Source organism: Elgaria multicarinata, chromosome 4 (genome assembly GCF_023053635.1).
Source record: "Elgaria multicarinata webbii isolate HBS135686 ecotype San Diego chromosome 4, rElgMul1.1.pri, whole genome shotgun sequence".
In the NCBI taxonomy this organism is placed as follows: domain Eukaryota; kingdom Metazoa; phylum Chordata; class Lepidosauria; order Squamata; family Anguidae; genus Elgaria; species Elgaria multicarinata.
Genome location: NC_086174.1, coordinates 148032030 through 148048907, shown reverse-complemented (window position 1 = coordinate 148048907; position 16878 = coordinate 148032030). Strand labels below are relative to the sequence as shown.

The window sequence follows — 16878 nt, the reverse complement described above, 5'->3', positions numbered from 1 at the left end:
CACTCCCCCTGAAGACGCAGGTCCACAGCTTGGGTGTACTTCTGGATTCAGCCCTGAGCCTGGATGCCCAGGTTTCAGCGGTGGCCAGGAGTTCATTTGCACAGTTAAAGCTAGTGCGCCAGCTGCGCCCGTTCCTAGAGATGTCGGACCTGGCCACGGTGACACATGCCTTAGTTACATCCCGATTGGATTACTGTAACGCGCTCTACGTGGGGCTGCCTTTGAAGAGTGTTCGGAAACTCCAGCTGGTTCAAAGAGCTGCAGCCAGATTGTTGACAGGGAGCATACAACTCCCCTGTTAAAACAGCTCCACTGGCTTCCAGTCTGTTTCCGGGCACAATTCAAAGTGCTGGTTATGAGCTATAAAGCTCTATATGGTTCGGGTCCAGGTTATTTGAAAGAACGTATTCTCCCTTATGAGTCTGCCTGTGCTTTGAGATCTTCTGGAGAGGCCCTTCTTTCAGTCCCACCTTCTTTACAAGCACGCTTGGTGGGAACATGGGAGAGGGCCTTCTCGGTGGCTGCTCCGGTGCTCTGGAACTCTCTTCCCCGGGGAAGCTAGGCTGGCTCCCTCCTTGATGGGCTTTCGGAAGCAGGCTAAAACTTTTTTGTTCAAGCAGGCCTTTGGAGAATAATCCAGCCCTCTATCTACGTTAATGTCTTATAATTTTGTTGTGTATTTTCTAATTGTTTATGGTTTTGTTACCCTCCCCCCGCCCGCATGTATATTTTAAACTTTGTAAGGCCGCCTTGAGGCCCAGCATTGGGCAAAAAGGCGGGATACAAATAAATATAATAATAATAATAATAATAATAATAATAATAATAATAATAATAATATAAAAAATAAAACCTAGCAGCAGTGCAAAGATTTAAAGTACAGTAATGGATTTAAAACAACAGAAACTGAACGACTGAAATGCCTGGGAAAATAAGGTCTTCACCTGGTGCTGGAAAAAGCACAATGTAATTAATATATCTAGGCAGTTGAAACTTTTGCCCTAATTTGAATTATTTAATTAGTTGCAAGATTCAGATTTGTTAGGCACTGGGGAACATTTTGGGACATGCCGGGCCTGTACAAGAGGGATGGGCTTCCCTTGAACCAAAATGGAAGATAAAGGGCAGATACCTGTGCCTGAACTGATGTTTTCAGGAAGGGAGTCTGAGGGAAAGATAATAAATCACCAGGCTCAGATGGTATCCATCCTAGAATGCTTAAAGAACTAAAATGTGAAATTGCTGATCCTCTAACCAAAATATGTAAATGTCCCTGTGATCATCCTGTGTACCAGAAGACTGGGAAATGGTGAATGTAACACCAATTTTTAGAAAGGGATCTAGGGAATTATGGACCGGTTAGCTTAACATCTGTTCCGAGTAAATTGATTGAAAGCATTATTAAAGATCAAATTAGAAAGCATATAGTAGTACAAGCCCTGCTGAAAAAGAATCAACATGGCTTCTGCAAAGGTAAGTCCTATCTCACTAACCTTTTGGAGGTCTTTGAACGTGTCAATAAACATGAATACAGGGGTGATCCAGTAGACATTGTTTACTTGGATTTCCAAAGGGCTTTTGATAAAGTCCTTCACCAAAGGATCCTGAGAAAACATAGCTGTTATGGAATAAGAGGAGAATAAGGGGGGAGGTCCTCTTATGGATCAGTAACTGCTTAAAGAACAGAAAGCAGAGAGTAAGTTCTCTCAATGGAGGGATGTAAATAGCAGGGTCCCACCAGAATCTGCATTGGGAGCAATGTTTTTCAACTTGTTCATAAATGATTTGGAATTCGGAGTGAGCAGTGGGCAAGTTTTCCAATGGCACCAAATTATTTAGGGTGGTTAAAACAAAAAGCGATTGCAAGGAGCTCCAAAAGGATCTCTCAAAAACTGGAAGAACAATGTAAGCAAGTGCAAACTGATGCATGTTGGGGCAAAAAATGCCAACTTCATGTATGAGGTAATGCAATCTGAGCTAGCAGTGACTGACCAAGAAAGAGATCTTGGGGCTGCGATGTTCAGTGAAAATGTTGACCCAGTGTGTGGCTGTTGTGTAAAAGGCAAATTCCATGCTAGGCATAATTAGGAAAGGCACTGAAAATAAAACTGCCAGGATCATACCCTCCACCCCCAATACAAATCTATGATGTGACTTCACTTAGAATACTGTGTTCAGTTCTGGGCACTGCACCTAAAATGGATATTGTAGAGTTGGGAAAAGGGTATCTAAAATGATCAAGGGACTGGAGCAACTCACCTGTGAGAAAAGGGTACAACATCTGGGATTGTTTAGCTTTAGAAAAAAGGCAAATAAGAGAGACATGATATTGGTGTACAGAATTATGCATGGTATGGAGAAAGTGGATAGAGACATTTTTCTCCCTCTTTTACAATGCTAGAACCCGGGGTCATCCCATAAGATGATTGGTAGGACGTTCAGGACAGATAAAAAAGAGCCAGTGTGGTGTTGGACTGAGAGTCGGGAGATCCGGGTTCTAGTCCCAACTCGGACATGGAAACCCACTGGGTGACTTTGGGCCAGTCATATACTCTCAGCCCAACCCACCTCACAGGGTTGTTGTTGTGAGGATAAAATGGAGAGGAGGAGGATTATGTATACTGCCTTGGGTTCCTTGGAGGAAAAATGGTGGGATATAAATGCAAGAATAAAATAAATAAATAAACAAACAAATATTTCTTCACACACCGGATAGTTAAATTATGGAACTCACTACCACAAGATGTAGTAGAAGAGTGTTAGACCAATTCATAAAGAATAATAAAGCTGTCAGTGGCTACCAGGTGGACCCTCGGTCTAATCCAGCATACCTCTTGTTATGTTTTTAAGATTTATATATTGCTGTACATTCAATAAAGAAGCGCACAATAAAAAGAGAAGAGAAAATTATCATTATCATTGAAATAAGATCAGATGGTACTAATTAAAGAATGGCTGGTAGGTCAGGGAAGGCTTTTTTAAATACACATGTCTTTAGCAGGTGCAAAAATAAAACAATGTTGGTGCCTCATGGCAGGGAGTTCCATAGAGATGAGTTCCATTCTGAGATGAAGGCATATTTTTGGCAGGAAAAGTTTGAATTCAAAACATATTTAATATTAGTAGTAAATAATTGCTGAACCTTCTGCTGTCTTGTTAGAGTGGACTGCTTTCTACCTTCAGTTTGTCCATGTCAGACCTTTCAAAGTCTTGTGAAAACCTCTCAGCAGTCATGCTGTATAATCCAGGGTGAGTACATTTAAAATACAATTCTTACTGATATCAACAATGGTGTGTGTGCGGGTATGAATGTCAGTATTTGAAAAGAGCCGTTTTCCTAACTCACTGCATGTATATGCTTACAACGATCAAACATACGTATTAACTGAAGTTAGTTTGTAAGTGAAGTTTGGAGAAATGAAAATCCAGGTTGAAGTGTTGTTTGAGGAGAGAGATCACAACTATCAAGAGTTAGTTTCACTACTACAAGTGTTAGGTATAGATTAGACCAAACATGTAAACAAATGTACCCTTTATTTTCAAGACTTTTGAGGAAGTATAAATGTAGTTCTCCCAGCAGGAATGTTTCTGAATTACACTTTAGCGTTATGCTAAGAAATGGTCCCAAAGGTTAACACAAAGCAGAACAAAAAAGAAAGGCAAGTGAAACGGAAATATTTCAAAAGATGCACAAATATAAGGAATGGGATTTTTTTTTTTTAGAAGGATGCTTTTTTTATATTACTTGTGTGTAGTAGGTCGAATATTTATGTTGCCCTAAAGCATAAGGCTTATTGTATTTCTTAGTTGTGATCCTAGATGTAGTGTATCTGCAAAGTCCCAATTCCCATTCCCTCTGCTTCTTAATGGGTGATTAGCACTGTCAGTGCTGACACCTCTTGTTCATCGATGGAGATGCTTGCATAGAGCAACAGAGTAAGGCTCTGATCAAACTGCTGCTTAAAGAAGCTTGTGCCATAATAAACTATTTAGTTTTTAAGTGCCACTTTTGAGTATTTCTCTAGGACAGACTAACATAGCTATATCTGTCATTTGCTTCTGTTTAATGTGTGCTTTGGGTCTCCATTGTGTAAAGCAACCTTCTCCAACCTGGTGCCCTATAGGTGTACATAGGAAGCTGCCTTGTACTGAGTCAGATTATTGGACCCTCTTGCTCAGTATTGTTGACACTGACTGACAGTAGTTCTCCAGGGTTTCAGGTAGTGTTTTTTCCTCCCAACCTTACCTAGAGATTCTGGGGATTGAGCTGGGAGCTTCTGCATCAAAGCATATTCTCTAGCACTGAGTTACTGCCTCTTCCCTAAGTTACAGCCCTTCCCATTGGTCCCAGGCAGCCATGACCAATGCTCAGGAATTCTGGGAGTTGTAGTCGAAAACATCTTGAGGGCATCTTGTGGAAGGCTGTTGTAAAATATGTGCCCACTCCAGTGCTCTTATATCTTCATGATGAATTGTTCTGGGGTTTTGGTGGTGGTAATAAGGCAGCCAGTAAAATGTCCAATTTTTCTCTCTGTCCTCTCCCTGGGGTCTTATTCCTTTCCTTAAAAATCTCTGGACTAACTGATTTATATTCTTGCCTTCTTTAAGACTTTTGAAAATGTGTTCTTCCATAATGGAAGCTGTTGAAATTCACTCAACAGTGTTACAGTTTGCAGGGGTGGGAACCTGCTATTTAATTTTTTAAAAACAAAAAAGCTGTTTGTAGTTTGCTACCAAGAAGAATTGTCCTGCTGGATCAAACCAAAGGCCTGTCTAGTCTAGCATCCTATTTCCAACAGTGGCTAGCAGATGTTTCTGAGGATGTGCAAGCAATAGCCTTCTCGCATTTGTTTGTCCCCAATAACTAATAGTCAGAACTATACTGTCTCCGATCATGGAAGTTCCATTTGAATGTCATGGCTAATAGTCACCCTCCACAGATTTGTCTAACCTTCTAAACAGGATCAATCCAGGCACATCTTTGAAACCTCAGAACATGTCTTTCCAATTTTCACTGTAGCCATTTTATTCTTCTGCTAAAGTGCTTAGGTTCCTATGTGCATTGCACTTCAGATTGGCAAGTCAAAGCCCAGTCAAAGCAAATCTTTTAGTGTTGGAACAAAATCAACAGAAATTGACTCTAGACTATATTTGTTTTCCTCCTCTTAATCCTGTAGAATCCTTATAAAATCTCAAAAGTACAAATAGCCATAACTGAGAGAGGGCATTTCCCCTTTTAAATGATGGGTGACTGGTTTAAAAGCACCTATTTCCATAGTGTTGTGGAGTCAGAAAGATGCCTTGTGCATGCAGTTGTGGCTCCAGGGGCAGATGGGATGCTGAAACAAAACATCTCTTGATTTTAGAAACAAAACAAAACATCTTTTAGATTTATGCTGTAACTGTTAAAGTCTGTGTGACCTCCCACAAAGTGTGAACACGATGCACCCTGTCATCACAGTTACAATACAATTTGCCTAAGGAGGAGGACTCCTCTGCATGAGCTGCACAAACTCTAGATGAGGGAATATCCCACCAAGGGAAGACATACAAGCCTACTACACTGGCCTTATAAGTAGATGAAGTATGGGGCAACTGCACTTGTCCTGTTTTGAATTCTTTTTAAAGTGGAAATCCATTCTATATAGACTGAAAGCTCCATCACACCTTGGAAGAAATGCTGGCTAACACTGGCTACTGTCACTCCTCCGTGGACACCCAGTTACTTCCTGTTTTCAAACAGGAAGTAAACAAGGTGCACAAGGGCCATTCAGTCCCTCGTTGTGACCATGCTGCTTCTCCAAATCACAGCAGGAGAGAGCAGCAACTTTGGTTTAAAAATATTTCAGAGCTTTTCTGGTTTTTCTTGCGGTGCAAGGAAGACCAGAAGGGGTGGAAGGCGTGCAAGAGGCAGACGACGTCATGTGAGCTACCTTCGAGGAATCTGTGAGTGCCCAGTAACGAGCGTGCAATAAAACGCTCCTCGGATGGAGCTTTAAATGTCTTATAAAATATAGGTTGAATCCTAATATGTGCAAGTAGAGTTTCTTTCCTCTATGCTCTCATGCAAAGCTGATTCCAAAGATTGGGAAACCCCTGAACAGCATGGGATGTAATGCAAGACACTGTAGCTGGAAGGAGTAATCAGAAAAAAATCTTTGTGTTAGAAGCACTTTCTACTCACGCTAGAGTCCCTTTTTCTTCAACCCTATGTATGTATGTGTTCATACATGTTTATATTCTGTGGCTAGGTTGTTGCTGCTTTTCTTTTTAATCTTATTTCTATAAACTCTTTGCTTAACTGATAACTTTATTTCTCTCTAACTCCTCTGGCAGTCTTTTCCCTGTAAAAGGACCAATCTGTCTAAGGTAGAGAAACTAAATTTCTTTATATTGATTGCTGTACCTGCATGTTCCTAACTTGTAAAAGCAGCGCTAATCATTTATCTGCCTTGATTAATGTTGCTATATTGTGGTCATAAATTATACTGAATATAAAATTCATTTTCTTAAGTTGAGTACATTAAATTATAAAGTGTATAATAATTCATCAGAATTCCTTTTTCATTTTGCCTTTGCTTTTTTAATAAAACAGATTAGAATTTGAGAGACAGCAACGAGAAGAACTAGAAAAATTAGAAAGTAAAAGGTAATTATTGGATGTCTGACTGTAAAGACATATGCTGATAAGTGGTTGAGTAAATGGTAGACACAAGTAATTACAATATCTGCTTTGGAATATTTTATTGACAAATAAACAAAACAAAAGAGATTCCATTTGAGCAACATATTTTGTTGTAATAATACTAGCTGTCAAGCTTTAGGCAGCTTTCCTTTAGACAAGTCTAACATGACATTGCATTTATGTTCAAAATCCATTTGACATAAGTTGGATCCTACAATTGATCATAAGAACAGATTTCTATCTCTTGTCAAGGACAGAAGATAACATGACTCTTTGACAAAGCATTGCTTCTAAACTTTTACCACAGAAATCAACTATAACGGAGAAACTAAAACTATGAAGAAGGGCTTCTCTGTTAGCGGAACGCTTTTGATTCCTCCTTCCCCCTGAAGTCCCCTATGTTTCCCAAAATCCACTCCAGAGGGATTGGGGATCTTCCAGAACAGTAGAGGAGGTGACATGGGTCATTTATTGGTGTTCTATTTGCATTTCCATATATATGGTAAAAATATCCTTTAAATCAGTGGTTCCCAAAGTGGGCGGTACCACCCCCTTGGGGGCGGTGGGATTGCATAGGGGGTGTTAAGAGGCAAGGGGGCACTCGAGGTGGTCTTTAAAGAAGGCTTCTCAAGAAGGTCTTAAAACCCAGGGACAGTTGTATGGGAGAAGGTAGTTTGGTCCCAAGCCATATAGGGGAAGAATCCACACATGTATTAATACCGTTTAAGAAGCATCCATCACATTAAGAATTTACATTATTATTATTATTATTTATTTATATAGCACCATCAATGTACATGGTGCTGTACAGGTACTCTACCCTAGTTACTAAATGTGATATCTAATATTCTTGCGAAATAACTATCAGACTTTGAAAAGATGATATCACTGGATCAAGTTCATCAATTATGTTTAATTGAATAAACTAAAAAAATGTAATTGGACTTTGAATAAATAATTGTTACTGTTTTGTTACTGTTAATTGTTACTGTTTTGAATTTTATTGTTATTATCTTCCTTAGTGGGTTGTTGAAAACTGCTATTCTGAATAATGATTTTTATAGTGTAGGGAAGGGGGCACTGGGCATGAGTTTGTGGAACCAAGAGGGCGGTTACCTGGAAAAGTTTGGGAACCACTGCTTTAAATCATTTAGAACCTGTTTTGTACAGAGTACCTCCTAAAAACTCAACCGTTGACTAGAGTTTTCACACTGTTGACTAACGTGTTGTCTGAACTGTACCACAGATAGCTTTTGTATAAAGTCTACTATCTCGTAGGTCCCAGATCTTTGGAAAACTAAAAACTCTCTCTCTTTTTCTTTTTCTTTCTTTAAAAAAACTTTTAGAAAGTTGATAGAAGAAATGGAGGAAAAACAAAAATCTAACAAAGCTGAGCTAGAAAGAATGCAACAAGAAGTGGAGTCACAGCGTAAAGAAACGGAAATAGTTCAGTTGCAAATCCGAAAGCAAGAGGAGAACCTTAAAAGGAAAAGTGTTCATATAGAAAGCAGGATGAAAGACTTGCTGGCAGAAAAGGAAAAATTTGAAGAAGAGAGATTACGTGAACAGCAAGAAATAGAGTTTCAAAAAAAGAAACAAGAAGAAGAAATTTTTGCCAGAGTTAAAGAAGAACTTCAGCGATTACAAGAGCTCAATCAAAATGAAAAAGCAGAGAAAATGCAGATTTTCCGAGAACTAGAAAAGCTTAAAAAGGAAAAAGAAGAACAATATATCAAGTTAGAATTGGAAAAAAAGAGGCTGGAGGAACAGGAAAGAGATCAATTACTGCTGGTGGCAAACTTAGAAGAGCAGCTTAGAGACAAACAAGTCATGATACAGCTGCTCAAAAGAGGAGATGTGCAAAGGGTTGAAGAAGAGAAGAAAGGCCTTGAAGACATCAGAGAGTCTCTCTTGCGAGTCAAAGAAGCCAGATCTGAAGGAGATGAAGACTGTGAAGAGTTAGAAAAGGTACAGCACAACTTCATGGATTTCAAGCAGAAGCAGCTAGAACAGCTAACTAGTTTAGAGAGAGACTTGGTTCAACAAAGGGATCACCTACAAAAAGAGGTAGCTGATGAGCACGAAAATCTGGTCCGTTTAAAACATGCACGTACACAGCATTTAAATCTTGAGAGAAATGATGAAAACATTCTGGATGCTTCACTCGCTGTTGAAGAATGTAATAAAATAAAATCGAGTGAATATAGGCTGCAGCATAAGGAGAGGCAGCTTCTGCATCTGATTAATAATCATTTACCAGCTTTGTCGGAAGAAAAGCAAAGAGCCTCTGAAGTACTTGACCGAGGCCTACAAAGCTTGGACAATACTCTTTATGAAGTTGAGAAAGAAATGGAAGAAAAAGAGGAACAGCTTTCACAGTATAGGGCCAGTGCCAGCCAGCTGCAGCAGCTTCAAGAAACGTTTGAATTCACTACCAATGTAGCTCGTCAAGAAGAAAAAGTTCGGAAAAAGGAAAAAGAAATTCTTGAATCAAGGCAAAGACAGCAACGAGAGGCACTGGAGCAAGCCGTGGCTAAATTGGAAAGGCGACACTCTGCTTTGCAGCGTCATTCTACCATAGAAATTGAGGAGCAGAAGCAGAAACTTGCAACTTTGAACAGTAGTTACAGTGAACAAGGAGACCTGCAGGCTACTCTAGACGCAGAACAAAAGGCCTTGGAACAAGACCGAGAACAGTAAGAATTAATGTTGTCATTAATACGCACACGCTTTCAGTGAAGTTTCATAGAAAATACCCCATTTCAGTGCTACAGTAGAGAGAGGTAGTCACCTAATTTGATGAGCCCTTCTTGTGGTCAAGGTGTTCTTACTTGTGGGGAAAATGTTGAGCAGATGTATGCTTTCCTTCCTGTGTAAATAGTAGTGTTCATAGGAGCGATTTTGTCAGGAATTCATCAGGGGAAGGAAAGGGGTGAAAAAACAACACCAAGCATTTTGCATGCAAGGTCACTTTTAACGCCATGTCTAATTTGGCCATTAAACTGCATGAAATGTGTCCTTCCTTTCAGACTGGATTGATGTGCTATTTCTGAGAAGGCTAAAGTGCAATCCTATGGTTCCTGGGATGGTGTCCTGGGGACCATAATATATATTGGAGCTACCCTCTCTGAGGGCAGAGAGAGAGGTGTTATAAATTACTGTGATTATGGGGTGGGGTACGGACTCAAAACCTAAAAGCAATTTCTAAAATACCTCTATTTAGATAAAATGCAGTAAACTTCAATTAATTCACATTTTCCACATGCACTCAGATGGATACTAGTGTTGGAACTGCAGAACCCAAAAGCCAACCCAGGTCATATACTCAGAAGCAAGTGGTATTCTAGCTGCTTCTTTGTTTTTCTTAGAGTTCTGGTGATTGGCTATTGGGTGGTATAGAAATGCAATAAATAAATAAATAAAATAAAATTTTGGTGTATCTTAAATACTCTCTTTGCAAAATGTGTAAAACACATCTTTTGTCTGCGTATCGGATCTCGAAATTCCTCTTTCCAGTTTTAAAAGAAAGGTGATGTCCCTCAGAAACCTAGAGCTCCATTTCTGAATCATACAACCCTTGGCTCAGGTTTTGCGCTTACCTTGAATTCATTTTTGTTATTCACATTCCACAGTCAGCTTTGTGTGCGTGAGTGCACCCACGTACCCACCCACACCCACCTGTTTTTTCCCCAATTTTACAGCCTTTTCCTTCTGGTAACTTTGCACTTTTCTTCTGGTAACTTTCCTCCAGTCAAACCTTAGGAACCCTTTCACCCAAATGAGGGCCATTATATGATTTTACATGATAGAGGTAAGGCTTAAGATTGCCCTTCCAAACTCTTTAAATGGCCAATGGGAAAATCATATACTTTTCTCTATGATTAGTTCATTACTTAAGAAGTGAGAGGACAGAGGGAGAAATCGTTCTAATGTGCCAGTCTTCTATCTCCCACAGTTTTCTGTATAGTTTGAGTTTCATGTTTATTATTTTAGCCATTGCAGAAATCTCAAAGAAATAATGGCCCTTTGATCTAACCTAGTTTCAGTGCAGCAGGAAGAGGTAGCCATTTAACAAATGGTAGCTGTAGAATGCTTCTCATTCTGAACAGGGTTTTAGTTGTAAGGAAAGGGAAACCATTTTTGATTTGTTTGTAGTTGCTTCAGAGTGGACCAGGCTTAAATAAATAATCTGTTCATATGACCCTGCAGCAGTTCTGGAGATAAGAATGAGCAGCATTGTCTCTTTATTTCTAGGTTTGAAATTTCATATTTAAAGCAGTAAATATGTAATTACTCTTGTAGTAAGCAAACACTTGCAATGATCATATGTCAGCAGGATGGAGCTGAAGAAGCTATCTTTAGATGTTATTACTTAAAATGCGTTAATACTTTTCCCGTGCAAATTTTAGATGATCATTAATATGTGAACACCATCTGGAGTGATATGTGTAAGTTGTTTTGTTTCAGACTATCGGGAAATATGAGTCTATTTGCATTTGAAAGCAATGGACGCTGAGTCCTCCAAAACAACTTGTCTCCCTTAGTTTTTATTTTAACATACAGGTTATGTATTACAAACATTTCTTACCCACTTTTCTTTATAAAATAATCCCAAAGTGGGTGCAAACAGAACACAGAAAAATAATGCAACATTAACAAAAGAAGTTACTAAGTTTTCTAGTATGAGGTGCCAACACATAATAGACTTTCAGGTCTATTTGAAAGGTCTGTATTCATCCAAAAATGATTGGGATGTTTTAAATATGTTTGTCTTCATTGGTTTGAATCTAATCACCTCTTTTGACTTGTGCCAGTTCCTCTAGAGGCCAAATAGTTGAAATCATTGTTGAAGCTCTAAAACGAGGCAAGGATGCTCAAGTGCTGTTAATGGCCTAAGACTCATGAATCAGTCTAACTTTAATGAGCTGATTAAGATATTTGCTCTGACAATTACTAGTGTTCATTTGTTTAACTAATATATTTACATCCTAATGTAGTTCCTTGTTGACGAATGAGTGCTATGCTGTTTAAACAGGTGTAACGTTATTTGTGTTAATGTTTACGTGTATCTAAGGAAGTGTCCCATATGGGATAATATCCTGATTTAATTTCTTTTCAAACCATTTTGGCTGTAGTCTTGTATCTAACAAAATACAATGGGATATATATGCTCTTAAAGGACTGTAGTAAGTACATAAGGAAACATGAGCATTTATTTTGGGAGGCCCTCCTACAATCCAACCTAGCATGCATAGCTGTGCCTCCAGCCAATCCCATCACATGTTGAGTGCCAAAGGCTAAAAATCAGTACTCTACTTTTCGGATTTTTCTTTCTTTTTAGATAGAAATAAGTCCTATAACTCCCAGCATCCTGTCTAAACATGCATAGGATTGCACCCTTCGAGTCCTTCTGTAAAGAGCTTTGCAGCACTGATACTCCTATCTTCAAGGTCAAAATACCCTGTTAGCAGAAATCTCCCTAAATTTGTTTTGTCTCTTTTTATGGATAGACTCAACTGTCCCAAATACTTTCCCTGAGTAGAGACAAAATAAATTTAGGGGGCTTGTCTTAGGGAAGCTTACTACATGAGAGCTTGAGAAAGCCTACTATGTTGATGCATCTTAAATAAATATGTATTGAAATTTGCCGACAGTTTGGACTTGCAAATACAGCAGTTAAAGCAGAAGATATATGAAGGTGATGGAGTTGAAAAAGGCTACCTAGGAGCCGCAGAAGAGAGACTGTCTCATAGCAATTCTCCTTCTAACATCCCAAAGTCTCCATCCCATTTTATTCCCTTGGTTGATGACAGGTATGTATTGCTATTTTACCAAATTGCACACTTTCCCAAAAAAATTCTATAACCCAGTTTTCTACTGAAGTATTTTTAGATGGATGCCTTTAATAAAATGGCTAAAATAATGTTTTCACTGTAATAGGAGTCGAATGGCACAGTTCCTTTGTTTTCAAGGGCTTAAAATGTTTTGCAAATAAGAATCTGTACCTTGTTTTGATTCTACTTGGAGTAGCTTATGACTTTGAGTTCTTAAAATCGGGACCCTGGGGTTTATATGATTTTATGATCATACTTCCACAATGCTTGGGAAATCTGTTTAATGCCATGTACACAAGGGAATATTAAATAATAGCATATACTGAGCCAAATCTCTGACCCCATCCCGACACCCTTGGGGTTGTTTTTTTAAAACATTATCAACTTATACACACAATTTCTCTCTTCCTTCTGTTGCTTTTAACCCAAATCCTGCTCTCTAGCTTCTATAAGATAATACTGCCTCTTATTATAAATAAGCAAATTTCACAGTGGGAACTAGAATTATCTGCTACAAGCTATGGTAGCAATCCTGTTGCTTTTGAAGGCAATAGCAAAACATCCATTATGTTTTAATGGACGATTGCAGCTAATGGGCTGCTGCCATATGTTTAACTTAAAGGGGGAATTGAATGTCACCAATTCTTCTGTTTACTGCAATTAGTAACAATAGAAAACATGAGAGCAAAGCAAACATTTTCTTCTGTAGTTTAAGCAAAAGTGTTCTTCATTATTATTATTTTAGCCCATCCATGGCTCATGACAGGTAACGATATATTAAAGCTATAAATCTGTTAGTTATTACTATTGCTGTCATCCTGCCGTATCTCTAACCACCAAAAGCCATTGAAATGAATATCTGGTTTCTGAGTGGAAATCTTGTAGTTATTCTTAATACCTGTGTTCAAGATTACCCAAGGGTCAGTGCCTTAATAGCCTCTTTCATAACTGAATAATTCTTTTATCTTCTTATGTGCTCTATTCAACATTTCTAGAATAAATGCCTTCATTGAAGAAGAAGTTCAAAGACGCCTTCAAAATATTCATTATAGTTCTGGAGAGAACAATAATAGCTTGTTACATTCTACGGATCTTACAAAGGTGAGAAAATAGAATTTCCTTGCCCCAAGCCTGCATTTATGTCCATTTATGACAGGGAAATGTCTCCACAAAGTGATACAAAGTGAGAGTTGATGGCTGTCAACTCTAAACAAGAGAGAAAAATTACTCAGTGCAATTTTAGCCTTTACTTACTGGACACGGAATAACGGGCTCAAGTTACAGGAAGCCAGATTCCGGCTGGACATCAGGAAAAATGTCCTGACTGTTAGAGCAGTACGACAATGGAACCAGTTATCTAGGGAGGTTGTGGGCTCTCCCACACTAGAGGCCTTCAAGAGGCAGCTGGACAACCATCTGTCAGGGATGCTTTAAGGTGAATTCCTGCACTGAGCCGGGGGTTGGACTTGATGGCCTTATAGGCCCCTTCCAACTCTACTATTCTATGATTCTCCCACAATTGCTCTAGCGGGAAACGGTAGGAAGATGGGCAAGAGCCTGAGCTATTCTTCTTTTCTAAAAGGAGTTCCAGCCAATACTTCTAATATTACTACTTGTTGTTGTGTTAATATAGCATCATCTAAGTATATGGCGCTTTACAAAGAACAGGCATGATAAGTCCCAATTCCTCGCATTGTACATTCAGAAGTACATTTGTCTTTGAATGTGACTAGGGTAGCTTATTCCCCTCAAGGCCTAAGAATGAGCTTCCTGCATCTTATGCTTGTTGCCATTTGTCCCTTGGGTGAATGTGTTGCCTGACCTGTGGCTGAAGGGTCTGAAAAAAACAAAAGCTAGCATCAAAGGCAGAAGTCCTTGTTCTAACTTGGGTCTCCCATCTTATGCAAAATTTAGGGGTTAAAATATATATACTTCCCAAAGTGCAACTAGTATGCATGCAGCTCAAGAGAGGGTGATGCTTATATATACAGTAGAGCCCTGGATTTGGCCTAAGAGGAGGTTTGAGAGTGGGGATGTTGATTGAGAATCGAAATCAGCCTCAGCCTTACCTCTGACCTGCAGTATTAACAATGGACTGCATTGCAGAATTGCTATATTCTACTATGTCACAGCACACACTCAGAGACCAGCCTGCAGCAGGGGTATAATAGCAAGCCATACTGCAGGGTTGTTCGATACCAGCCCAACCTGTAATGTGGGATAAATGCAATGGATTGAACTTAAGAGTTGTTGTAAGCTATTTTCTCAGCTTCAGTTCAATCTGGACAACAATGCAGGTTGTTGTAAACGACTCAGAGCGTGACCTGCAGTATTCAGTGTGAACCACACGGCAAGGCCATCACAAGCCATTGGGTAGTATCCAACAGTATCAGTCCACAAATTCAAATAGCACTAGCAGAGCTCCACTGAATTTTTCCATTGTGCAAGTGGTTGACCAATGTGCTTGTGAAACCAGTTGTGCAACAACTAAAGTTACATTTGTGCCAGCACTGTTCCCCAAGCAGTTGTGCACTATGCTTGAGCAACCTGCTGTGGAACCCATTTCACATAACTCTTGTGCAACCCATTGTGGTGCCAGTGGCTAAGATGTTGGACTGGGAGCCAGGTTCTAGTCCCCACTCGGCATGGAAACCCATTCGGTGACTTTGGGCCAGTCACAGACTCTCAGCCCAACCTACCTCACAGGGTTGTTGTGAGGATAACATGGAGAGGAGGAGGATTATGTACGCCGCCTTGGGTTCCTTGGAGGAAAAATGGCAGGATATAAATGTAATAAATAATAATAATAATAATAATAATAATAATAATAATAATAATAATAATAATACGGGTTGCAAAATGGGTTGTGCAAAAGTTTAACGCAATGGGTTACCTAAGCATAATGCACAGCTGCTTGCACAGTCATGCTTATGCAAATGTAACTTTAGTTGGATTCTTCTCTTGCACATAGTTCAGAACTTAGTTTTCACTAGCGCAGCATCATTGCGCTAACGGTATGACACAGTTGGATACTGCCCAATATCTCCCAGCCACAGCCCCTTCCAATTTGCAATATGGGGGCAATGAACTGCATTTGCTTTGAAATTTGCAATAATATATACATATATATATACATATATATATATATATATATATATATATATATATATATATATATATTTCACACTAAAAACGAAATGAATTAGAGCAGAAACGCCTTTCTTTGCTAACTTGGGATATGTAGGGTGGACATACTGGTAGCCAATCCCAGATTCATAAACTTCTTGGATTTCTCATTTGATTTCTATAGGCAGCTCCTGCTTTCATCCCTGGGAACATTTAAATACATCTCCTTAGTCTGAACAAGGGAAGAAACTATCCCCCCACCACCACCAAAAAAAGACCTTTTATATCTCTGTGACTTCCTCCATCCTCTTTTGCTTATTTCCCTTGGAGGAGGAAAGGAAAGGATAGCAATGGAGCAAAGGACAGTGGAGGAAAAGATGCAGAGATATAATTTCTCACCTGACACTCTCCTCTTTATCCCTTCTGCACTCCTTGCCTTATCTCTCAGCTAGCCTCTCCTGCCCAACTGCCAGCTGATCAGGTGACAGGGTGTTGATGTCAGTAGCGCTGCGTCAGAGTCACAGACTGGCAGCAGGGTTGGAGATGGCTCATTTCGGTGCATGGTGCTTCCATGCTCTGCCATACACATGCTGAATGCCAGGGCTGGTAAAGGGAAGTTCATGATTTTGCCTTTGTTTAGATAATGAAAAAATGCCCTTTAGTGGCATCAAAATACCTAATTTGCAGATGTGTGTGAACAGCTGTTGGAAATTTAAAAGTGAATCTTTTAATAAACCATACTTGCTGTATACCACCTTGGTGTTGTTGTTTTGCAGAAAGGCAGTAATAAAAGAATAAAACTATCTTGATGTCCTTTTATTAGTTACCAGAAATAACCACTGGTGGCTATTTTCTATTTGCCACTTCTATTTGAATTTAAGCTCATTTTGTACCACTTTAAGTCTAAAACGGACCTAGCTGAATTAGGTCATTTGTTGTTATAAAGTTTTGTTCCCCTTTTTAGAGAATCAAACATTTTGAGCTATATCTTTGCTTTGCTTTCCAGGATAACGAGAAATTTCATAATGGTTCTGTTCAGCGTAAGTTGAAGTATGAGGTAAGTTATAGCTTGTCAGCTTGAAAAAGTGCTAAGCTTAAATTATGGCATGCTCTCTAATTAAATTTCTTAACATTTCGCAGCATAATTATAATTCTGTATTCGATCAAGATTAATGGCCAATGGGAAAAGACAAAATTAAATCTGCTGTGGTAAAGATTTGGGTGGATGTGATA

General features: G+C 39.2%; 1 protein-coding gene across 5 annotated transcripts in view; it reads left to right on the top strand.

The window, feature by feature from the left end:
• KIF16B (kinesin family member 16B) overlaps positions 1-16878 on the top strand; it is a 183976-nt gene that overhangs the window by 97882 nt on the left and 69216 nt on the right. For 4 of the 5 annotated variants that reach the window (XM_063125354.1, XM_063125352.1, XM_063125355.1 and 1 more), the window contains 7 exons: positions 3161-3249; positions 6337-6369; positions 6596-6649; positions 8032-9381; positions 12340-12498; positions 13515-13620; positions 16652-16702. In XM_063125354.1, the coding sequence (XP_062981424.1) occupies positions 3161-3249; positions 6337-6369; positions 6596-6649; positions 8032-9381; positions 12340-12498; positions 13515-13620; positions 16652-16702 (1842 nt within the window). The remainder of the gene's footprint in view (positions 1-3160; positions 3250-6336; positions 6370-6595; positions 6650-8031; positions 9382-12339; positions 12499-13514; positions 13621-16651; positions 16703-16878) is intronic. The other variant, XM_063125353.1, reaches the window with a different exon arrangement.